This window comes from Tachyglossus aculeatus, chromosome 10 (genome assembly GCF_015852505.1).
Source record: "Tachyglossus aculeatus isolate mTacAcu1 chromosome 10, mTacAcu1.pri, whole genome shotgun sequence".
NCBI lineage: Eukaryota > Metazoa > Chordata > Mammalia > Monotremata > Tachyglossidae > Tachyglossus > Tachyglossus aculeatus.
The window spans coordinates 52,415,430-52,440,981 of NC_052075.1; the positions used below are offsets into that span (position 1 = coordinate 52,415,430).

Consider the following 25,552-nt stretch of genomic DNA (forward strand, 5'->3'; position numbering starts at 1 on the left):
AGTAAGCGCTCAGTAAATACGATTGAATGAATGAATGAATGAATAATCCCCATTTTACATCATTAATAATGATGGTATTCAGCGCTTACTATGTGCCAGGCACTGTTCTAAGCGCAGGGGCAGATACAAGGTCATCAGGTTGTCCCACGTAGGGCTCGCAGTCTTCATCCCCATTTTCCAGATGAGGGAACCGAGGCCCAGAGAAGTGAAGTGACTTGCCTAAAGTCACCCAGCTGCCAAGTGGCGGAGGTGGGATTTGAACCCACGACCTCTGACTCCCAAGCCCGGGCTCTATTGCTCTTACGATGATGATGTCACGGAGGGGGTGGGGAGTGGGGTCTCCCAGAGACAGACACGGCCAGAGCCGGGGTGGGAGGGGGGAAAACTTTATTTGCTCCGGCGGGAGAAGGGAGGTGTGGCTGGCTGGCTGGCTGGCTGGCTGGCCGGCTGGCCGCCCCCCGCCCGCCCGCCCGGCCCCGCATCAGGGGGTCCGGGGGGCCCGGGGGGTCCCGGGGGGTCCCGGGCCCGAGTCTCCGGAACCGCCTCAAATCCTGGCAGCTGCAGGGGGAGCGGGGGAGCGGGGGTGCGGGCCGTCAGTGGGGCCGGGGGGCGGCCCTCCTCCCCCAGCTGCCCCTGGCCTCCCCAATTCCCCCCATCCTCCCCCAGTTCCCGCCAATCTTCTTCCGGCTCCCCTTGGCCTCCCCAGCTCCCTCTGTCCTCCCCCAGCTCCCCCGCTTTCCCCGACACCCCAATCCTTCCCCAGTTCCCCCAATTCCCTCCCTGCTCCCTCTCCTTCTCGTACTCCGCCAACCCCCCCAGCTCCCCCACTTTCCCCAACACCCCCAACCCCCCGGTCCTCCCCCAGTTTCCCAATCCTCTCCCAGCTCTCCCTCTTTCCCCTACTCCCCCAAATCCCCCCCAGCTCCCCCGCTTTCCCCAACACCCCCAATCCCCCAGTCCTCCCCCGGCTCCCTCCAATTCCCTCCCTGCTCCCCCTCATTTCCCTACTCCCCCAATCCCCCCCAGCTCCCCCGCTTACCCCAACACCCCCAATCCTCCCCCAATTCCCTCCCTGCGCCCTCTCCTTCCCATACTCCCCCAATCCCTCCCCAGCTCCCCCGCTTTCTCCAACACCCCCAATCCTCCCCAGCTCTCTCTGCCCTCCCCCAGTTCCCCCAATCATTTACCAGCTTCCCCTCTTTCCCCTACTCCCCCAATCCCCCCGGCTCCCCCACTTTCCCCAACACCCCTAACCCCCCAGTCCTCCCCCAGTTCCCCCAATCCTCTACCAGCTTTCCCTCTTTCCCCTACTCCCCCATTCCCCCCCAGCTCCCCTACTTTCCCCAACACCCCCAACCCCCTGGTCCTCCCCCAGTTCCCCCAATCCTCTCCCTGCTCCCCCTCTTTCCCCTACTCCCCCCAATCCCCCCCAGCTCCCCCGCTTTCCCCAACACCCCCAATCCCCCAGTCCTCCCCCGGCTCCCTCCAATTCTCTCCTTGCTCCCCCTCTTTCCCCTAGTCCCCCAATCCCCCCCAGCTCCCCTGCTTTCCCCAACACCCCCAATCCCCCAGTCCTCCCCCAGCTCCCTCCAATTCTCTCCCTGCTCCCCCTCTTTTCCCCTACTCCCCCAATCTGCCCCCAGCTCCCCCACTTTCCCCAACACCCCCAATCCTCTCCCAGTTTCCCCAGTTCTCTCCCTGCTCCCCCTCTTTCCCCTAGTCCCCCAATCCCGCCCCAGCTCCCCCGCTTTCCCCAACCCCCACCAACCCCCCAGTCCTCCCCCATGTTCCTCCAATGTTCTCCCAGCTGCCCCCCGCCCCATCTTCCCCAATCTGTCCTCCCCCAGGTCCCCCCAACCTCTCCCAGCTTCCAGTGCCCCCCCCAGTTGTCCCCCCAGTTGTCCCGGCAGCGCACCGGTGTCGGGGCAGTAGGCCCACTGCCGGTCCCGGTCGTAGTCGGTGGTGGTACCGCACCAGTAGCCGGCCCGGCTGTTCCGGGCCGTACAGGCCCGGTACTGCTTCCCGTCGTAGCGGAACGGGAACACGCACCCCTTCCCGCCAGAATTCCCGCCGTGGGCTGCAGGAGGGGCCGGGAAACGGGGGGACCCGGAGAGAGGGGCTTAGAGGCAGTGGGGCGATGATGACGATGGCACTTGTTTAAGCGCTTACTATGTGCCAAGCACTGTTCTAAGCGCTGGAATCGATCTTCTAGACTGTGAGCCCACTGTTGGGTAGGGACCGTCTCTATATGTTGCCAACTTGGACTTCCCAAGCGCTTAGTACAGTGCCCTGCACACAGTAAGCGCTCAGTGAATACGATTGAGTGAATACAAGGGAATGGGGTGGTCCCACGTGGGGCTCACGGTCTTCATCCCCATTTGACAGAGGAGGTAACTTGTGCTTCCCAAGCGCTTAGTCCAGTGCTCTGCACACAGGAAGCGCTCAATAAATACGATTGAATGAATGAATGATTGAATGAGAAGCAGCGTGGCTCAGTGGAAAGAGCCCGGGCTTGGGAGTCAGAGGTCACGGGTTCTAATCCCGGCTCCCCCATGTGTCTGCTGTGTGACCTTGGGCAAGTCACGTAACTTCTCTGCGCCTCTGTTCCCTCATCTGTAAAATGGGGATTAAGACTGTGAGCCCCACGTGGGACAACCTGATCACCTTGTATCCCCCCCAGCGCTTAGAACAGTGCTTTGCACATAGTAGGCGCTTAGCAAATGCCATCATTATTACTATTATTATTAATGAACGAATGAACGGAGTCCCAGAGAAGTGAAGTGAATTTCCCAAGGCCGCACAACAGACAAGGGGCAGAGCCGGAATTCGAACCCACGTCCTCCGACTCCCAAGGCTGCGCTCTCGCCACTAGGCCACGGGGTTGGGGTCCTCAGGGGCCGGGGCTTCGAGGCAGTTTGGGGGCTCGGGGTGTCAGGGTTTGGGGGTTTAGAGGTAATGGAGGGGGGTGGTCTGGGTTTCGCAGGAGGCAGGGCAGCAGAAGGCCAGGGGGACCCGGGGGTTTCCCGCCCAAGGTCCTCGCCCCCCCGCCCCAGCCCTGTCAGCGCTTACTACAGTGCCTGGCACATAGTGAGCACTTAAATACCGTGAATAATAATTATTATTATTGTTACCGAGCTGGGAGCAGTATTTCCAGCGATGGTCTTTGTCATAGTCACGGGTGGTCGCGCACCAGAGTTTACTGTCGCCGGCCCGGCTGCAGGTGCGGTAGCCCGTCCCCTTGTACCAGAAGGGGAAGACGCAGGGGCTGGTGGGATCGTTGCCCCCCATGCCTGGGAAGGACAAGAGGGAAACTGAGACCCCGGATATCTCGTCCGGTCTCCCCACCACGTCCTTTCCTTGGCACTGCTTGCTTCCCGGCCTCTCCCGGCCCCCTCCTCCTTCCCGCTTCCCTCCAGCCCTTCCCTACTTTCCCTCCATCCCCCCATCCCTGGTCCCTCCTCCCCACCCACCCCCGATTTCCTGTCCACCTGTGCTGCCCTTGGAGGCAATCAATCAATCAATCGTATTTATTGAGCGCTTCCTGTGTGCAGAGCACTGGACTAAGCGCTTGGGAAGTCCAAGTCGGCAACGTAGAGAGACGGGCCCTACCCAACAGCGGGCTCACAGTCTAGAAGGGGGAGACAAGAGGACAAAACGGAACATATTGACCAAATAAAATAAATAGAATAAATATGTACAAGTAAAATAAATAAATAAATAGAGTAATAAGGCCCGAGTGGACAAGAGGAAGGCCGCGGGGGGACCGGGGGATTCAATCTCTGGGCCCGGGAGCTGGGCGAGGGGGACGGGTGGCTGGAGTGGGACGCCGTTTTGCAGGTAGAAAACCAGCAATCGATCAATCAATCAATCGTATTTATTGAGCGCTTACTGTGTGCAGAGCACTGTACTAAGAGCTTGGGAAGTCCAAGTTGGCAACATACAGAGATGGGCCTTACCCAACAGCGGGCTCACAATCTAGAAGGGGGAGACAGAGGACAAAACGGAACGTATTGACCAAATGAAATAAATAGAATAAACAGGTACAAGTAAAATAAATAAATAAATAGAGTAATAAGGCCCGAGTGGACAAGAGGAAGGCCGCGGGGGGGACCGGGGGATTCAATCTCTGGGCCCGGGAGCTGGGCGAGGGGGACGGGAGGCTGGAGTGGGACGCCGTTTTGCAGGTAGAAAACCAGCAATCAATCAATCAATCAATCGTATTTATTGAGCACTTACTGTGTGCAGAGCACTGTACTAAGCGCTTGGGAAGTCCAAGTTGGCAACATAGAGAGATGGGCCTTACCCAACAGCGGGCTCACAGTCTAGAAGGGGGAGACAGAGAACAAAACGGAACATATTAACCAAATAAAATAAATAGAATAGATAGGTACAAGTAAAATAAATAAGTAAATAGAGTAATAAGGCCCGAGTGGGCAAGAGGAAGGTCGTGGGGGGACCGGGGGATTCAATCTCTGGGCCCGGAAGCTGGGCGAGGGGGACGGGAGGCTGGAGTGGGACGCCGTTTTGCAGGTAGAAAACCAGCAATCAATCAATCAATCAATCAATCGTATTTATTGAGCACTTACTGTGTGCAGAGCACTGTACTAAGCGCTTGGGAAGTCCAAGTTGGCAACATACAGAGATGGGCCTTACCCAACAGCGGGCTCACAATCTAGAAGGGGGAGACAGAGAACAAAACGGAACATATTAACCAAATAAAATAAATAGAATAGATAGGTACAAGTAAAATAAATAAGTAAATAGAGTAATAAGGCCCGAGTGGGCAAGAGGAAGGCCGCGGGGGGACCGGGGGATTCAATCTCTGGGCCCGGAAGCTGGGCGAGGGGGACGGGAGGCTGGAGTGGGACGTCGTTTTGCAGGTAGAAAACCAGCAATCAATCAATCAATCAATCAATCAATCGTATTTATTGAGCACTTACTGTGTGCAGAGCACTGTACTAAGCGCTTGGGAAGTCCAAGTTGGCAACATAGAGAGATGGGCCTTACCCAACAGCGGGCTCACAGTCTAGAAGGGGGAGACAGAGAACAAAACGGAACATATTAACCAAATAAAATAAATAGAATAGATAGGTACAAGTAAAATAAATAAGTAAATAGAGTAATAAGGCCCGAGTGGGCAAGAGGAAGGCCGCGGGGGGACCGGGGGATTCAATCTCTGGGCCCGGAAGCTGGGCGAGGGGGACGGGAGGCTGGAGTGGGACGCCGTTTTGCAGGTAGAAAACCAGCAATCAATCAATCAATCAATCAATCGTATTTATTGAGCACTTACTGTGTGCAGAGCACTGTACTAAGCGCTTGGGAAGTCCAAGTTGGCAACATACAGAGATGGGCCTTACCCAACAGCGGGCTCACAATCTAGAAGGGGGAGACAGAGAACAAAACGGAACATATTAACCAAATAAAATAAATAGAATAGATAGGTACAAGTAAAATAAATAAGTAAATAGAGTAATAAGGCCCGAGTGGGCAAGAGGAAGGTCGTGGGGGGACCGGGGGATTCAATCTCTGGGCCCGGAAGCTGGGCGAGGGGGACGGGAGGCTGGAGTGGGACGCCGTTTTGCAGGTAGAAAACCAGCAATCAATCAATCAATCAATCAATCGTATTTATTGAGCACTTACTGTGTGCAGAGCACTGTACTAAGCGCTTGGGAAGTCCAAGTTGGCAACATACAGAGATGGGCCTTACCCAACAGCGGGCTCACAATCTAGAAGGGGGAGACAGAGAACAAAACGGAACATATTAACCAAATAAAATAAATAGAATAGATAGGTACAAGTAAAATAAATAAGTGAATAGAGTAATAAGGCCCGAGTGGGCAAGAGGAAGGCCGCGGGGGGACCGGGGGATTCAATCTCTGGGCCCGGAAGCTGGGCGAGGGGGACGGGAGGCTGGAGTGGGACGCCGTTTTGCAGGTAGAAAACCAGCAATCAATCAATCAATCAATCAATCGTATTTATTGAGCACTTACTGTGTGCAGAGCACTGTACTAAGCGCTTGGGAAGTCCAAGTTGGCAACATACAGAGATGGGCCTTACCCAACAGCGGGCTCACAGTCTAGAAGGGGGAGACAGAGAACAAAACCAAACATACTAACCAAATAAAATAAATAGAATAGATAGGTACAAGTAAAATAAATAAATAAATAGAGTAATAAGGCCCGAGTGGACAAGAGGAAGGCCGCGGGGGGACCGGGGGATTCAATCTCTGGGCCCGGAAGCTGGGCGAGGGGGACGGGAGGCTGGAGTGGGACGCCGTTTTGCAGGTAGAAAACCAGCAATCAATCAATCGATCGTATTTATTGAGCGCTTACTGTGTGCAGAGCACTGTACTAAGCGCTTGGGAAGTCCAAGCTGGCAACATAAACAATCCCCACTCCCGAGGGTGACAACTCAGGGAACAAAAACGATGGTATTTGTTAAGCGCTGTCCTAAGCGCTGGGGTACACGCAAGTCAATCAGGTCGGACGCCGTCCCTGTCCCACGTGGGGCTCCCACTCCCAATCCCCATTTTTCGGAGGAGGCCCAGAGAAGGGAAGTGACTTCCCCAAGGTCACACGGCGGACGAGCGGCGGAGCCGGCCGGGCATATTTATTACTCTATTTATTTATTTTACTTGCACATATCTATTCTATTTATTTTATTTTGTCAGTATGTTTGGTTTTGTTCTCTGTCTCCCCCTTTTCGACTGGGAGCCCACTGTTGGGTAGGGACCGTCTCTATACGTTGCCAACTTGGACTTCCCAAGCGCTTAGTCCAGTGCTCTGCACACGGTAAGCGCTCAATAAATACAATTGATTGATTGGTGTGTTTCTGATCATCATCAATCGTATTTATTGAGCGCTTACTGTGTGCAGAGCACTGGACTAAGCGCTTAGAGACAGTCCCTACCCAACAGTGGGCTCACAGTCTAAAAGAGGGAGACAGGGAACAAAACCAAACATACTAACAAAATAAAATAAATAGAATAGATATGTACAAGTAAAACAAAGAAATAAATAAATAGAGTAATAAATCATCATCATCATCATCATCAATCAATCAATCAATCAATCGTATTTATTGAGCGCTTACTATGTGCAGAGCACTGTACTAAGCGCTTGGGAAGTACAAATTGGCATCACATAGAGACAGTCCCTACCCAACAGTGGGCTCACAGTCTAAAAGGGGGAGACAGAGAACAGAACCAAACATACCAACAAAATAAAATAAGTAGGATAGAAATGTACAAGTAAAATAAATAAATAAATAAATAAATAGAGTAATAAATATGTACAACCATATATACATATATACAGGTGCCGTGGGGAAGGGAAGGAGGTAAGACGGGGGGATGGATCGTATTTATTGAGTGCTTACTATGTGCAGAGCACTGTACTAAACGCTTGGGAAGTACAAATTGGCAACATCTAGAGACAGTCCCTACCCAACAGTGGGCTCACAGTCTAGAAGGGGGAGACAGAGAACAAGACCAAACATACTAACAAAATAAGATAAATAGGATAGATATGTACAAGTAAGATAAATACAGTAATAAATATGTACAAACATATATACATCTATACAGGTGCTGCGGGGAAGGGAAGGAGGCAAGATGGGGGGGATGGAGAGGGGGACGAGGGGGAGAGGAAGGAAGGGGCTCAGTCTGGGAAGGCCTCCTGGAGGAGGTGAGCTCTCACCTCTCCTGATGGCGGCAACACATCCCCAAAACACACAGACACACAAACACACACTCCCTTTTTTTCCCCAGCTCCTGCCAAGGGTAGGGGTCAGGGGTCAGGGGTCAGGGGTCAGGGGCGCCCTTGGGTACCTGAGAGGTGGCAGTACGTCCACTTGCGGTCCTGGGGGTAGTTGGTGGTGGTGGAGCACCAGAGGCGCCCGCCTTCCTCGCCCGCCGTCGTGCAAGTGTGGTACTCCTGGTCCCCGTAGGTGAACGGGAAGACGCAGGGGTCTCCGGGGGCCGACCCCCCGATGACTGGGGAGAGCGAGGGGGAGAGAAATCATAATTGTGCTACTTTGTATAGAGAAGCAGCCTGGCTCAGTGGAAAGAGCCCGGGCTTTGGAGTCAGAGGTCGTGGGTTCCAATCCCGGCTGCGCCAACTGTCAGCTGGGTGACTTTGGGCACGTTACTTCACTTCTCTGGGCCTCAGTTCCCTCATCTGGAAAATGGGGATGAAGCCTGGGAGCCCCCTGAGGGACAACCTGATCACCTTGTAACCTCCCCAGTGCTTAGAACGGTGCTTTGCACATAATAATAATAATAATGATGACGGCATTTGGCTCAGTGGAAAGAGCCCAGGCTTTGGAGTCAGAGGTCATGGGTTCGAATGCCGGCTCCACCACAAGTCTGCTGTGTGACCTTGGGCAAGTCACTTAACTTCTCTGAGCCTCAGTTACCTCATCTGTAAAAATGGGGATTAAGACTGTGAGCCCCACGTGGGACAACTTGATCACACTGTATCCCCCCCCAGCGCTTAGAACAGTGCTTTGCACATAGTAAGCGCTTAACAGATGCCATCATTATCTTATTATTAAGCGCTTACTATGTGCAAAGCACTGTTCTAAGCACTGGGGAGGTTGCAAGGTGATCAGATTGTCCCACGTGGGGCTCACAGTCTTCATCCCCATTTTACAGATGAGGTCACTGAGGCCCAGAGAAGTGAAGTGACTTGCCCAAAGTCACACAGCTGACAATTGGCGGAGCCGGGATTTGAACCCATGACCTCTGACTCCCAAGCCCAGGCTCTTTCCACTGATCCACGCTGCTTCTCTAATAATAATGATGGCATTTGCTAAGCGCTTACTGTGTGCAAAGCACTGTTCTAAGCGCCGGTGAGGTTACAAGGTGATCAGGTTGTCCCACGGAGGGCTCACGGTCTTCATCCCCGTTTTCCAGATGAGGTCACTGAGGCCCAGAGAAGTGAAGTGACTAGCCCAAAGTCGCCCAGCCGACAATTGGCAGAGCCGGCATTAGAACCCATGACCTCTGACTCCAAAGCCCGGGCTCTTTCCACTGAGCCACGCTGCTTCTCTGAGCCACGCTGCTTCTCTATTATTATTATTACATAATAATAATAATAAATAATACTAGCACTTATTAAGCGCTTACTATGTGCAAAGCACTGTTCTAAGCGCTGGAGGGATACAAGGTGATCAGGTTGTCCCACGTGGGGCTCACAGTCTTAATCCCTCTTTTCCAGATGAGGGAACTGAGGCCGAGAGAAGTGAAGTGACTTGCCCAGAGTCACCCAGCTGACAAGTGGCGGAGCCGGGATGATGATGATGATGGCATTTATTAAGCGCTTACTATGTGCAAAGCACTGGGGATTTGAACCCACGACCTCTGACTCCAAAGCCCGGGCTCCTTCCACTGAGCCACGCAGCTTCTCTGTTCTAAGTTGGCAACATAAGTTGGCAACATTCACTCCTTCATTCAGTCGCATTTATTGAGCGCTTACTGTGTGCAGGGCACCGGACTGAACGCTTGGGAAGTACAGTTCGGCCCAGAATCAGCGCTTAATACCATAAAGAAATGGATGTCATTCAATCGCATTTATTGAGCGCTTTGTGCGGAGCACTGGACTGAACGCTTGGAAAGTACAATTCGGCACATAATCAGCGCTTAATAAATACCATTTTAAAAAAAAGGATGTCGAAGCAACCGGGGGCTGGGAGGAGACCACCGGACACCAGAGTCCCAGGATGGGGCTGGGAAGGGACCGGACCGGGGTGCGAGGACTCACTGGTGTCCGGACAGTAGCTCCAGAGCTGGTCCCGGTCGTAGTCGCTGGTCGTGGCGCACCAGTAGGGTCCCTTGCCTTCCCGGGGGCAACTGAGGTACACGCGGCCCTGGTAGCGGAAGGGAAAGACGCAGGGCTGCCCTTTGGAGCTGCCCCCATAGGCTGGACACAGGGAGAGGGAGAGGGAGAATGACATGGTCAAGGCCCTTCCCCACCCTCAGGATATCCATGGCAGAGGGATAATTATTATTATATATATTATATATTATTATATTATATTATATTATATTATTATTATATTATATTTTATTATATTATATTATATTATATTATTATATTATATTGTAATGTATTACATTATATTATATTATTATATTATATTATATATTATATTATATTATATATTATTATATGTTGTTATATATTATATGTTATTATTATATAATAATAATAATTATTATTATTATTATAAGCACTGGGGAGGTTACAAGGTGATCAGGTTGTCCCTCAGGGGGCTCCCAGTCTTCATCCCCATTTTACAGATCATCATCATCATCATCATCATCATCATCATCATCATAATAATAATAATAATAATAATGATGATGATGCTATTTCCCCCTCCTCCCCTTCCCCATCCCCCCCCCCCACCGCCTTACCTCCTTCCCCTCCCCACACCACCTGTATATATGTACGGATTTATTACTCTATTTATTTGTACCTATTTATTCTTTTTTTTTTCAATGGCATTTATTAAGCGCTTACCACGTGCAAAGCACTGTTCTAAGCGCTGAGCGCTGTTTTCGGTTAATATGTTTGGTCTTGCTGTCCGTCTCCCCCTTCTAGACCATGAGCCCGCTGTTGGGTAGGGACTGTCTCTAGATGTTGCCGACTTGGACTTCCCAAGCGCTTAGTACAGTGCTCTGCACACAGGAAGCGCTCCATAAATACGATTGAATGAATGAATGTACGTATTTATTACTCTGTTTTATTTGTACCTATTTATTCTATTTATTTTATTTGGTTAATATGTTTTGTCTTGTTGTCTGTCTCCCCCTTCTAGCCTGCGAGCCCACTGTTGGGTAGGGACCGTCTCTCTATGTTGCCAACTTGGACTTCCCAAGCGCTTAGTCCAGTGCTCTGCACACAGTAAGTGCTCAATAAATACGATTGAATGGATGACTGTACGTATTTATTACTTTGTTTTATTTGTACCTATTTATTCTATTTATTTTATTTGGTTAATATGTTTTGTCTTGTTGTCTGTCTCCCCCTTCTAGACTGTGAGCCCGCTGTTGGGTAGGGACCGTCTCTCTATGTTGCCAGCTTGGACTTCCCAAGCGCTTAGTACAGTGCTCTGCACACAGTAATCGCTCAATAAATACGACTGAATGAATGAATGTATGTATTTATTACTAAACTTATTTTATTTGTACCTATTTATTCTATTTATTTTATTTGGTTAATATGTTTTGTCTTGTTGTCTGTCTCCCCCTTCTAGACTGTGAGCCCGCTGTTGGGTAGGGACGGTCTCTAGATGTTGCCAACTTGGACTTCCCAAGCGTTTAGTCCAGTGCTCTGCACGCAGTAAGCGCTCAATAAATACGATCGAATGAATGAATGAAAGTGCTCACTCTGTGCCAGGCTCTGTATTAAGCACTGAGCTGGATACAAGCAAGTGGGGTCGGGTCCAGTCCCTGTCCCACGTGGAGCTCACAGTCTCAGTCCCCATTTTCCGGATGAGGGCACTGAGGCCCAGAGAAGTGAAGCGACTTGCCCAGGGTCACACAGCGGACATGTGGTGGAGTCGGAATTAGAACCCAGGTCCTTCTGACCTCCAGGCCCGGGGTCTAGCCACACTGTTGGGGGATGGTGGTGGGGGGCCTGTCTCCCTGGGGCTCTGCAGGGAAAAGCAGTGTGGCCTAGTGGCGAGATCCCGGAGCCTGGGAGTCAGAAGGACCTGGGTTCTAATCCCGGCTCCGCCCCTTGTCTGCTGTGTGACTCTGGGCAAGTCGCTTCACTTCTCTGTGCCTCAGTGACTTCCACTGTAAAATGGGGATGAAGACTGTGAGCCTTCTGTGGGACAGGGACTGTGCCCAACCTGATGATCTTAAAACAGTGCTTGGCACAGAGTAAAGGCTTAACAAATGCCACCATTTTACAGATGACGGCGTGTATCCACCCCGGCGCTTAGTACAGTCCCCGGCACACAGTGAGCACTTAACGAATACCCCAGTCGTTATCATTACCGTCATCTCTCCGCCGACGGTTCGGTCAGGTCAGGCCAGCCCCTCGGCCCGCTTGGGACTCCATCACCTCCCACCCTCTTCTCCCATTTCATTCCATTCAATCGTATTTATTGAGCGCTTACTGTGTGCTCCCCAGCCGTCCCGTCCAGGGTGGGTATATATACCTGTATATATGTTTGTGCGTATTTATTACTCTATTTTATTTGTACATATTTATTCTATTGATTTTATTTTGTTAATATGCTTGGTTTTGTTGTCTGTCTCCCCCTTCTAGACTCTGAGCCCGCTGTTGGGTAGGGACCGTCTCTATACGATGTGGCCGACTTGTACTCTGTGCTCTGCACACAGTAAGCGCTCAATAAATACGATTGAATAAATAAATACGATTGAATGAATGTTGCCAACTTGGACTTCCCGAGCGCTTAGTCCAGTGCTCTGCACACAGTAAGGGCTCAATAAATGCGCTGCTTAGAGAAGCAGCGTGGCTCAGTGGAAAAGAGCCCGGGCTTTGGAGTCAGAGGTCATGGGTTCAAATCCCGGCTCCGTCACTTGTCAGCTGGGTGACTTTGGGCAAGTCACTTAGCTTCTCTGGGCCTCAGTGACCTCATCTGTAAAATGGGGATGAAGACTGTGAGCCCCCCGTGGGACAACCTGATCGCCTTGTAACCTCCCCGGCGCTTAGAACAGTGCTTTGCACATAGTAAGCGCTTAATAAATGCCATCATTATTATTATTATTAATAATAAATAAATACGATTGAATGATTGTTGCTAACTTGGACTTCCCGAGCGCTTAGTCCAGTGCTCTGCACACAGTAAAAGTCACACAGCTGACAAGAGTCATTTTACCCATGACGTAGGGTACCATGACATAGTACATAGTCCAGTGCTCTGCAATCAATCAATCAATCAATCGTATTTATTGAGCGCTTACTATGTGCAGAGCACTGTACTAAGCGCTTGGGAAGTACAAATTGGCAACACATAGAGACAGTCCCTACCCAACAGTGGGCTCACAGTCTGCACACAGTAAGCGCTCAATAAATACGATTGAATATAGGGGGCTGGGAGGGTACCATGACATAGGGTACCGAGCCCTTAGTCCAGTGCTGTGCACACAGTAAGCGCTCAATAAATACTATTGAATATAGGGGGCCGGGGTTGGGGGTACCCTGGGGCCTGGGCGGGGGATTTGGGGGATCGGGGGCGAGGGCGGGGGGTCTCACCGGAGGTGGAACAGTAGTGCCACTTCTTGTCCTTGTCGTAGTTTTGAGTCTCAGAACACCAGAGCTTGGCCTTCTTGGAGCCCGCGCCCGTGCAAGCCGTGTAACGCTGGTCCTTATAGGTGAAGGGGAAGGCACACGGGGCGTCCTCGGCCCCGGCCCCTGCGGACAGACGGCCAGAGGGACGGTTGAAGCCCGGACCCGGACCTATTCATCTTAATAAAGTCTTCATAAAGGTTTATTATTAATAAAGTTACCCGCACCCGGCCGAGCGGGGAGAGCCACTAGAGAATCAACGAGGCCTAGTGGCTGGCATCTAATCCCGGCTCCGCCATTTAATGGTGGTATTTGTTTTACGCTCTTACTATGTGCCAAGCGCTGTTCTAAGTGCTAGGGGGATACAAGGTGATCAGGTTGTCCCACTTGGGGCTCACAGTCTTAATCTTTTAAGAAAGGTTTATTATTAATAAAGGTACCCGCACCCGGCCGAGCGGGGAGAGCCACTAGAGAAGCAACGGGGCCTAGTGGCTGGCATCTAATCCCGGCTCCGCCATTTAATGGTGGTATTTGTTTTACGCTCTTACTATGTGCCAAGCACTGTTCTAAGCGCTGGGGGGATACAAGGTGATCAGGTTGTCCCACTTGGGGCTCACAGTCTTAATCTTTTAAGAAAGGTTTATTATTAATAAAGGTACCCGCACCCGGCCGAGCGGGGAGAGCCGCTACAGAAGCAATGAGGCCTAGTGGCTGGCATCTAATCCCGGCTCCGCCATTTAATGGTGGTATTTGTTTTACGCTCTTACTATGTGCCAAGCGCTGCTCTAAGCACTGGGGGGATACAAGGTGATCAGGTTGTCCCACTTGGGGCTCACAGTCTTAATCTTTTAAGAAAGGTTTATTATTACTAAAGGTACCCGCACCCGGCCGAGCAGGGAGAGCCACTGGAGAAGCAACGAGGCCTAGTGGCTGGCATCTAATCCCGGCTCCGCCATTTAATGGTGGTATTTGTTTTACGCTCTTACTATGTGCCAAGCGCTGTTCTAAGCGCTGGGGGGATACAAGGTGATCAGGTTGTCCCACTTGGGGCTCACAGTCTTAATCTTTTAATAAAGGTTTATTATTAATAAAGGTACCCGCACACGGCCGAGCGGGGAGAGCCGCTACAGAAGCAGTGAGGCCTAGTGGCTGGCATCTAATCCCGGCTCCACCATTTAATGGTGGTATTTGTTTTACACTCTTACTATGTGCCAAGCGCTGTTCTAAGCGCTGGGGGGATACAAGGTGATCAGGTTGTCCCACTTGGGGCTCACAGTCTTAATCTTTTAAGAAAGGTTTATTATTAATAAAGGTACCCGCACCCGGCCGAGCGGGGAGAGCCGCTAGAGAAGCAACGGGGCCTAGTGGCTGGCATCTAATCCCGGCTCCGCCATTTAACGGTGGTATTTGTTTTACGCTCTTACTATGTGCCAAGCGCTGTTCTAAGCGCTGGGGGGATACAAGGTGATCAGGTTGTCCCACTTGGGGCTCACAGTCTTAATCTTTTAATAAAGGTTTATTATTAATAAAGGTACCCGCACCCGGCCGAGCGGGGAGAGCCGCTACAGAAGCAACGAGGCCTAGTGGCTGGCATCTAATCCCGGCTCCGCCATTTAATGGTGGCATTTGTTACACTCTTACTATGTGCAAAGCGCTGTTCTAAGCGCTGGGGGGATACAAGGTGATCAGGTTGTCCCACTTGGGGCTCACAGTCTTAATCTTAATTTTATCATTAATAAAGGTAATCTTAATAAAGTCTTAATAAAGGTTTATTATCGTATTTATATTTTGTCAGTGCAGGATTTTTTTCTCCTCTAATGACTTTGGGGTCATTGTTCAATCTGCTTTTTTTTTTAACACTTTCCAAAAGAGATAATTGAAGCAATTTTTTTTTTTTATTAAGCGCTTACCGTGTGCCAAGCCGAGCACATTACTAAGTGCTTGGGAGAGTACAGTATAGCAGATATAGCAGAGAAGCAGCGTGGCTCAGTGGAAAGAGCCCGGGCTGTGGAGTCAGAGGTCATGGGTTCAAATCCCAGCTCTGCCAATTGTCAGCTGTGTGACTTTAGGCAAGTCACTTAACTTCCCTGGGCCTCAGTTCCCTCATCTGTAAAATGGGGATTTAGACTGTGAGCCCCCCGTGGGCCAACCTGATCACCTTGTAACCTCCCCAGCGCTTAGAACAGTGCTTTGCACATAGTAAGCGCTTCATAAATGCCATCATTATTATTATTAATCCCCATTTTACAGATGAGGTAACTGAGGCCCAGAGAAGTTAAGTGGCTTGCCCAAGGTCACACAGCTGCCAAGTGATGGAGCCGGGATTCGAACCCATGACCTCGGACTCCGAAGCCCGCGCTCTTTCCACTGAGCCATGCTGCTTCCCCATCTGTTCACTGTGTGACCTTGGGCGACTCACTTTGCTTCTCCGGAACTCAGTTCCTTCATCCGTCATCTGTCTTCTAGACTATAAGCCCGCTGGTGGGTAGGGACCGTCTCTATATGTTGCCAACTTGGACTTCCCAAGCGCTTAGTACAGTGCTCTGTACACAGTAAGCGCTCAATAAATATGATTGATTGATTGATTGATTAGTCCAGTGCTCCGCACACAGTAAGCGCTCAATAAATACGATTGATTGATAGATTAGTCCAGTGCTCTGCACACAGTAAGCGCTCAATATTCATTCATTCATTCAATCGTATTTATTGAGCGCTTACTACTACTACTACTAATAATAATGGCATTTATTAAGCGCTTACTATGTGCAGAGCACTGTTCTAAGCGCTGGGGAGGTTACAAGGTGATCAGGTTGTCCCACGGGGGGGCTCACAGTCTTCATCCCCATTTTACAGATGAGGGAACTGAGGCATAGAGAAGTGAAGTGACTTGCCCAAAGTCACCCAGCTGACAGTTGGTACTGTGTGCAGAGCACTGGACTAAGCGCTTGGGAAGTACAAGTTGGCAACATACTTCATGAATTCAATTGTATTTATTGAGCGCTTACTGTGTGCAGAGCACTGGACGAAGCGCTTGGGAAGTACAAGTTGGCAACAAGTTGGCATTCCCCTCTCCCGGCCCCACACCGCTCATTATAATAATAGTAATAATAACAGTGGCATTTATTAAGCACTTACTACATGCAAAGCACTGTTCTAAGCACTGGGGGGGTACAAGGTGATCAGGTTGTCCCACGAGGGGCTCCCAGTCTTAATCCCCATTTTACAGATGAGGTCACTGAGGCCCAGAGAAGTGAAGTGACTCGCCCAAAGTCACACAGCTGACAAGTGGTGGAGTCGGGATTAGAACCCGCGACCTCTGACTCCAAAGCCCAGGCTCTTTCCATTGAGCCACGCTCATGTCCACATCTGTCATTTATTTCTTTCTATTTATAATCATAACAATGATGGCATTTGTTAAGCGCTTACTATGTGCAAAGCGCCCTTTAGGTCTATCTCCCCCTCTAGACTGTCAGATCGCTGTGGGTGGGGAACGTGTCTATTCATTTATTCATTCCATCATTTTATTGAGCACTTAGAGAACACTGTACGAAGCGCTCGGGAGAGTACAATACAGCACTAAACAGGCACATTCCTCATTGTTATGTCGTACTCTCCCAAGCACTTAGTACAGTGCTCTGCATGTAGTAAGCGCTCAAAAACTACGATTGACTGACCGACTGAATGACTGACTCCATTTCCTGTTGGTCTTCCAACACCCCGCGACCTCCCCTGTCTCCCCTTGTTGTCTGTCTCCCCCTTCTAGTGATAGCATTTATTAAGCGCTTACGCTGTGCCAAGCACTGTTCTAAGCGCTGGGGAGGCTACAAAGTGATCAGGTTGTCCCACGGGGGGCTCACAGTCTTCACCCCCATTTTCCAGATGAGGGCACTGAGGCCCAGAGAAGTGAAGTGACTTGCCCAAGGTCACACAGCTGGCAATTGGCAGAGTAGGATTTGAACCCACGTCCTCTGACTCCAAAGCCCGGGCTCTCTCCACTGAGCCACGCTGCTTCTCTAGACTGTGAGCCCGCTGTTGGGTAGGGACCGTCTCTATACGTTGCCAACTTGGACTTCCCAAGCGCTTAGTCCAGTGCTCTGCACACAGTAAGCGCTCAATAAATATGATTGAAGGAATGAATTATTATTATTATTATTATAATGGCATTTATTAAGCACTTACTACGTGCAAAGCAGTGTTCTAAGCACTGGGGAGGTTACAAGGTGATCAGGTTGTCCCTCGTGGGGCTCACAGTCTTAATCCCCATTTTCCAGATGAGGGAACTGAGGCCCAGAGAAGTGAAGTGACTTGCCCAAGGTCACCCAGCTGACAATTGGCAGAGCCGGGATTTGAACCCATCACCTCTGACTCCAAAGCCCGGGCTCTTTCCACTGAGCCACGCTGCTTCTCTAGACTGTGAGCCCGCTGTTGGGTAGGGACCGTCTCAATACGTTGCCAACTTGGACTTCCCAAGCGTTTAGTCCAGTGCTCTGCACACAGTAAGCGCTCAATAAATATGATTGAAGGAATGAATTATTATTATTATAATGGCATTTATTAAGCGCTTACTACGTGCAAAGCAGTGTTCTAAGCGCTGGGGAGGTTACAAGGTGATCGGGTTGTCCCTCGTGGGGCTCACAGTCTTAATCCCCATTTTCCAGATGAGGGAACTGAGGCCCAGAGAAGTGAAGTGACTTGCCCAAGGTCACCCAGCTGACAATTGGCAGAGCCGGGATTTGAACCCATGACCTCTGACTCCAAAGCCCAGACTCCTTCCACTGAGCCACACTGCTTCTCTAGACTGTGAGCCCGCTGTTGGGTAGGGACAGTCTCTATATGTTGCCAACTTGGATTTCCCAAGCACTTAGTCCAGTGCTCTGCACACAGTAAGCGCTCAATAAATATGATTGAAGGAATGAATTATTATTATTATTATTATTATGGCATTTATTAAGTGCTTACTACGTGCAAAGCAGTGTTCTAAGCGCTGGGGAGGTTACAAGGTGATCAGGTTGTCCCTCGTGGGGCTCACAGTCTTAATCCCCATTTTCCAGATGAGGGAACTGAGGCCCAGAGAAGTGAAGTGACTTGCCCACAGTCACACAGCTGACAATTGGCAGAGCTGGGATTTGAACCCATGTCCTCTGACTCCAAAGCCCGGGCTCTTTCCACTGAGCCACACTGCTTCTCTAGACTGTGAGCCCACTGTCGGGTAGGGACAGTCTCTATACGTTGCCAACTTGTACTTCCCAAGCGCTTAGCCCAGTGCTCTGCCCACAGTAAGCGCTCAATAAATACGATTGAAGGAATGAATGAATGACCCCCACTCAGCGTCCGGGCTTTTTGGCCTCCCTCCCGACGTGGGCTCGGCCGCTCCTCCGCTGGCTACTTTTCCCACGTTTGACGCCCAAGAACGGAAGACAGGACGCAACCCCTCCAGACACCCGCTTCCATCATCATCATCATCATCAATCGTATTTATTGAGCGCTTACTATGTGCAGAGCACTGGACTAAGCGCTTGGGAAGTACAAATTGGCAACATATAGAGACAGTCCCTACCCAACAGTGGGCTCACAGTCTAAAAGGGGGAGACAGAGAACAAAACCAAACATACTAACAAAATAAAATAGAATAGATATGTAGAAATAAATTAAATAAATAAATAGAGTAAAAATATATATATATACAAACATATATACATATATACAGGTGCTGTGGGGAAGGGAGGGAGGTAAGATGGGGGGATGGAGAGGGGGACGAGGGGGAGAGGAAGGAAGGGGTTCAGTCTGGGAAGGCCTCCTGGAGGAGGTGAGCTCTCAGCAGGGCCTTCCAGAGGGACTCGGAGGGAGATCCCATCCCTCCCGTTTCCCAGATCCCAGGGAATGGGGAATAGAGTCATGGACAGGGGTGGGATGGGACACCCAGGGCCCAAGGGGAAGGGCCTGGGAATGAGGGACCGTGGCGAAGTCCTTTACCTATGGAGGCGGCCAGGAAGGTGGCCCCAAACAGGAACAGTTGGGTCGGCGCCATCCTCTTTGCCAGGACTTGGGCCCCTCTGTCCCCGGGATTATTTATTTGTCACTGGATCCTAGTTAAACACCATCCCGGTTCCTCCCCCGGCTTTCCCACCCCCTGACTTCCTGGACAAACCTGCCAGCCCTCCCTTCCCACCCTCTCCCTCTCCCCAGCCGCCCCCCAGCCCGCCTCTGAGGGCAGTCAGAGTCCTTGTCTTCTGTAATAATTAATAATGACAGTAATAATCAATCAATCAATCAATCAATCATATTTATTGAGCGCTTACTATGTGCAGAGCACTGTACCAAGCGCTTGGGAAGTACAAATTGGCAACATATAGAGACAGTCCCTACCCAACATTGGGCTCACAGTCTAAAAGTAATAATAATGGCATTTGTTAAGTGCTCACTATGTGCCAATCGATCAATCAATCGTATTTCTTGAGCGCTTACTGTGTGCAGAGCACTGGACTAAGCGCTTGGGAAGTACAAGTCGGCAACACATAGAGACGGTCCCTACCCAACAGCGGGCTCACAGTCTTAGAAGGGGGAGCCAGAGAACAAAACCAAACATACTAACAAAATAAAATAAATATAATAGATATGTACAAGTAAGATAAATCATCATCATCATCATCAATCGTATTTATTGAGCGCTTACTATGTGCAGAGCACTGGACTAAGCACTTGGGAAGTACAAATTGGCAACATATAGAGACAGTCCCTACCCAACAGTGGGCTCACAGTCTAGAAGGGGGAGACAGAGAACAAAACCAAACATACTAACAAAATAAAATAAATAGGATAGATATGTACAAGTAAAATAAATAAATAAATAAAGGGGGAGACAGAGAACAAAACCAAACATACTAACAAAATAAAATAAATAGAATAGAATAGAATAGAAAATAGAATAAATAGAGTAATAAATATGTCCAAACATATTTTAGACTGTGAGCCCACTGTTGGGTGGGGACTGTCTCTATATGTTGCCAACTTGTACTTCCCAAGCGCTTAGTACAGTGCTCTGCACACAGTAAGCGCTCAATAAATACGATTGATGATGATATATACCTATATATGCCAGGCACTGTACTGAGCTCTGGGGCGGATCCAAGCAAATCAGGTTGGACACAGTCCCTGTCCCATGTGGGACAAGAGAGAAGAAGCGTGGCTCAGTGGAAAGAGTTCGGACTTGGGCATCGGAGGTCGTGGGTTCATATCCCGGCTCCGCCAATTTGGGCAAGTCACTTCTCTGGGCCTCAGTTCCCTCATCTGTAAAATGGGGATTAAGACTGCGAGCCCCCCCCCGTGGGACAACCTGATCACCTTGTATCCTCCCCAGCGCTTAGAACGGTGCTTTGCACATAGTAAGCGCTTAACAAATGCCCTCATTATTATTATGTGGGGCTCACAGTTTCAGTGTACTTCCCATGTGCTTAGTACAATGCTCTGCGCACAGTAGGCGCTCGATAAATACGATTGAATGAATGAATGAATGAATGACTGTGACTTGTTATATTGTGCTCTCCCAAGTGCTTAGTATAGTGCTTTGCACACCATAAGCGCTCAATAAATACTATTGAATGAAGTGACTTGCCCTAGCAGAGCAGACAAGTGGCGGAGTCAGGATTAGAACCCGTGACCTTCTGACTATCAGAGAAGCAGCGTGGCTCAGTGGAAAGAGCCCGGGCTTTGGAGTCAGAGGTCATGGGTTCGAATCCCGACTCCGCCCCATGTCTGCTGTGTGATCTTGGGCAAGTCACTTCACTTCTCTGGGCCTCAGTTCCCTCATCTGTAAAATGGGGATGAAGACTGTGAGCCCCACGTGGGACAACCTGATCACCCTGTATCCTCCCCAGCGCTTAGAACAGTGCTTTGCATATAGTAAGCGCTTAACAAATGCCAATTATTATTATTATCAAGACTATCTTATCGGCCACACCGTGCTGCTCTTCTACTGTAGAGACTCTCCCCCCGGGCCCCAAGGTGGTGCCATCATCATCATCATCATCAATCGTATTTATTGAGCACTTACTGTGTGCAGAGCACTGTACTAAGCGCTTGGGAAGTACAAATTGGCAACATATAGAGACAGTCCCTACCCAACAGTGGGCTCACAGTCAGATGGTGACCCCAGTTTACCCTCCCCCCTCCTGAGTCCCCCCACCAGCAGAGCTCAGCGTCTGTCCCCTCATCCTTTAGGACAGCCAGGGTTCTCACGGAGAAGCAGCGTGGCTCAGCGGAAAGAGCCCGGGCTTTGGAGTCCGAGGTCACGGGTTCCAATCCCGGCTCCGCCAACTGTCAGCTGGGTGACTTCGGGCAAGTCACTTCACTGCTCTGGGCCTCAGAGTAAAATGGGGATTAAGGCTGTGAGCCCCACCGTGGGACAACCTGATCACCTTGTAACCCCCCCAGTGCTTAGAACAGTGCTTGGCACATAGTAAGCGCTTAATAAATGCCATTATTATTATTATTGAAGAGCAGCATTATTATTGAGAAGCAGCGTGGCTCAGTGGAAAGAGCCCGGGCTTTGGAGTCAGAGGTCATGGGTTCCAATCCCAGCTCTGCCAACTGTCAACTGGGTGACTTTGGGCAAGTCACTTCACTTCTCTGTGCCTCGGTTAGCTCATCTGTAAAATGGGGATGAAGACTGTGAGCCCCGTGTGGGACAACCTGATCATCTTGTAACCTCCCCAGCATTTAGAACAGTGCTTTGCACATAGTAAGCGCTTAACAAATACCATTATTAGAAGCGGCGTGGCTCAGTGGAAAGAGCCCGGGCTTTGGAGTCAGAGGTCATGGGTTCCAATCCCGGCTCCACCAACTGTCAGCTGTGTGACTTTGGGCAAGTCACTTCACTTCTCTGTGCCTCAGTTCCCTCATCTATAAAATTGGGATTAAGACTGTGAGCCCCCCATGGGACAACCTGATCACCTGGTATCCCCCCAGCACTTAGAACAGTGCTTTGCGCATAGTAAGCGCTTAACAAATACCATTATTATTATTATTATTATTCTCTGTACCTCAGTTACCTCATCTGTAAAATGGGGATTAAGACTGTGAGCCTCCCCTGGGACAACCTGATCACCTTGTAACCTCCCCAGTGCTTAGAACAGTGCTTTGCACATAGTAAGCGCTTAACAAATACCATTATTAGAAGCAGCGTGGCTCAGTGGAAAGAGCAGGGCTTTGGAGTCTGAGGTCACAGGTTCAAATCCCGGCTCTGCCAATTGTCAGCTGTGTGACTTTGGGCAAGTCACTTCTCTGTGCCTCAGTTCCCTCATCTGCAAAATGGGGATGAAGACTGTGAGCCCCCAGTGGGACAACCTCATCACCTTGTAACCTCCCCAGCGCTTAGAACAGTGCTTTGCACATAGTAAGTGCTTAATAAATGCCATCATGATATTATTATATTCTCTAAAACCCCCAGATGGGACCCTCCCTTCCTCACTAGCCCTGCCCACCCTGATATGGAAACCCACCCCTGACCTTTCACCCCTCCCAGGGCTTCCCGCTTCTTTGGGCTTCCTGGTCCCTCCGGAAGGTAAATACCATGGAAAGATAATGAGGAGGGCTCTTAGCGGTACTTAATCAATCAATCAATCGTATTTATTGAGTGCTTACTGTGTGCAGAACACTGTACTAAGCGCTTGGGAAGTCCAAGTTGGCAACATAGAGAGACGGTCCTTACCCAACAGTGGGCTCACAGTCTAGAAGGGGGACCAATCTAGCGCGGCACCCCAAATCGCCCGGTGCCAACCCAAGAACTGTGAGCCCTTCGATTCATACTGCTGGGAAGAGGAAGGCCCCTGATAAAGAATAACCCCATCCCTGCGCGGGGTGCAGAATGGCTCGACTCCGGGAATGTCGTCCTTATCTCCTAGGGCAAACACAAAAGTCGGGAAAGTGGGGAAATGCCGGATTTGGTCGATAGCGCGCCTGTGCTGCTTCCCCCTGGCTCTTGAGACCCCCGATTTCTGATCGTGCGGCCCATCCGTCGTGTTCCCCGGGGTCCCCCGTGCAGCTCTGCTTGGGGTGTGAGGATTGTTTCCCTGTTAATCCTGCGTATTCGACACAACCTTTGCGGGCCTTTCTTCGCTGGTATCTTCGCCAACTGTATCTTGTGCTCTTCCGTCTGGTATCGGTGCGAACCGTCTTGTGCGCTCGCACCGTCCCCCCAACCCTGGATCCGCCCCCCAAATTCACCAGGGTGAGCTGAGAAGGATCCGGGGGATCCCAGGCTGGACTCCCGGGCTGCACGGGGGGATTACCTCCTTCCCTTCCCCACAGCACCTGTATATATGTATATATGTTTGTAAATAGTTATTACTCTATTTATTTATTTATTTTACTTGTACATATCTATTCTATTTATTTTACTTTGTCAATCAATCAATCAATCGTATTTATTGAGCGCTTGCTGTGTGCAGAGCACTGGACTAAGCGCTTGGGAAGTACAAGTTGGCAACATATAGAGACAGTCCCTACCCAACAGTGGGCTCACAGTCTTGAAGTGGGCTCCCCCTCGTCCCCCTCTCCATCCCCCCCATCTTACCTCCTCTCCGTCCCCACAGCACCTGTATATATGTATATATGTTTGTACATATTTATTACTCTATTTATTTATTTATTTTACTTGTACGTATCTATTCTATTTATTTTATTTTGTTAGTATGTTTGGTTTTGTTCTCTGTCTCCCCCTTTTAGACTGTGAGCCCACTGTTGGGTAGGGACCGTCTCTCTATGTTGCCAATTTGTACTTCCCAAGCGCTTAGTCCAGTGCTCTGCACACAGTAAGCGCTCAATAAATACGATTGATGATGATGGGTGGTGAGTGGGAGGCGGGGGGCTGCCTCGGTTATCCTGTCGGCACACGGGTCAAGGCTCCGATGAGCCCTGGGGCGAGGCAGTTGGGCCGCTGCCCAGCTCTACTGGTGTCAGGGAACCTTTATCATGGCTCGCATCCAGCTCTCCTCGGATTGCAACACTGCTGCCCCGGCTCCTGGACTCTGTGGAGGGCAGCAGGGTTGCCAAACAGCCCCCCGCCGCCCCGAATAACCTTTAAATCATCATCATCAATCGTATTTATTGAGCGCTTACTATGTGCAGAGCACTGGACTAAGCGCTTGGGAAGTACAAATTGGCAACATATAGAGACAGTCCCTACCCAACAGTGGGCTCACAGTCTAAAAGGGGGAGACAGAGGACAAAGCCAAACATACTAACAAAATAAAATAAATAGAATAGATATGTACAATAAAATAAATAAATAAATAGAGTAATGAATATGTACAAACATATATACAGGTGCTGTGGGGAAGGGAAGGAGGTAAGATGGGGGGGATGGAGAGGGGGACGAGGGGGAGAGGAAGGAAGGGGCTCAGTCTGGGAAGGCCTCCTGGAGGAGGTGAGCTCTCAGCAGGGCCTTGAAGGGAGGAAAAGAGCTAGCTTGGCGGATGGGCAGAGGGAGGCCATTCCAGGCCCGGGGGATGATGTGGGCCGGGGGTCGATGGCGGGACAGGCGAGAGTGAGGTACGGTGAGGAGATCAGCGGTGGAGGAGCGGAGGGTGCGGGGTGGGCTGGAGAAGGAGAGAAGGGAGGTGAGGTAGGAGGGGGCGAGGGGATGGACAGCCTGGAAGCCCAGGGTGAGGAGTTTCTGCCTGATGCGCAGATTGATTGGTAGCCACTGGAGATTTTTGAGGAGGGGAGTGATAGCCCAGAGCGTTTCTGGACAAAGATAATCCGGGCAGCAGCATGAAGTATGGATTGAAGTGGAGAGAGACACAAGGATGGGAGATCAGAGAGAAGGCTGATGCAGTAGTCCAGACAGGATAGGATGTTTCTTTGCTTATTTGATTCCTACCCCCAAGTTCCTGCTCTCTTGCTGTCTCCCTTCCTTCCACCCCATTCCCAGGCCAGCACCCCCCTGCACCCCTTGAGGGGTGTGTGTGTCACATTAGCAAAGGGGTTCTGTCGTGTGTGAGTTTGTGTGTGTAGGGGAAGGGTAATGGTGGGGGTCTCTAAACAGTGCTCCGTAACCCTTCCCCGTGGCCCGGCGGCCAGTGAGGACCCCAGAGTCCCGTAAGCGACAGCGATACCACAGATCGACCCCAAGGTCAAAGGTCATCCAAGGCCCAAGGGGCAGAGTCCGGCTCTTGCCCCCGTCCCGTTTATCTGGGCCCCCGACCCGGACGGGGAAACTTCTAGGACATGGAAAGGAGTCCGGAGGGGAGGATGGGGGAGGCGGGGACGGGGGCGCGGGGACACGAATT

At 50.5% G+C, this 25,552-nt stretch overlaps 1 protein-coding gene across 1 annotated transcript; it reads right to left on the reverse strand.

Moving 5' to 3' along the window:
* Positions 1-544: 544 nt before the first annotated feature.
* Positions 545-19,310, reverse strand: LOC119932907 (epididymal sperm-binding protein 1-like). The gene is made up of 7 exons (XM_038752033.1): positions 19,239-19,310; positions 13,233-13,391; positions 9,762-9,920; positions 7,829-7,993; positions 3,132-3,290; positions 1,859-2,077; positions 545-558 (listed from the first exon to the last, which is right to left on the reverse strand). Exons 1-7 carry the CDS (start codon positions 19,291-19,293, stop codon positions 545-547), a joined length of 930 nt encoding a protein of 309 aa, XP_038607961.1. The 5' UTR covers positions 19,294-19,310.
* Positions 19,311-25,552: the final 6,242 nt, after the last annotated feature.

Coding starts and splice junctions, on each gene's coding strand:
- LOC119932907 (XM_038752033.1), bottom strand. CDS start 19,293: ATGGCGCCGACCCAACTGTTCCTGTTTGGGGCCACCTTCCTGGCCGCC. Junction 13,392..19,238: donor CTTCCTGGCCGCCTCCATAG/GTAAAGGACTTC, acceptor GTCTGTCCGCAG/GGGCCGGGGCCGAGGACGCC. Junction 2,078..3,131: donor GAAATACTGCTCCCAGCTCG/GTAACAATAATA, acceptor CCCCTCCTGCAG/CCCACGGCGGGAATTCTGGC.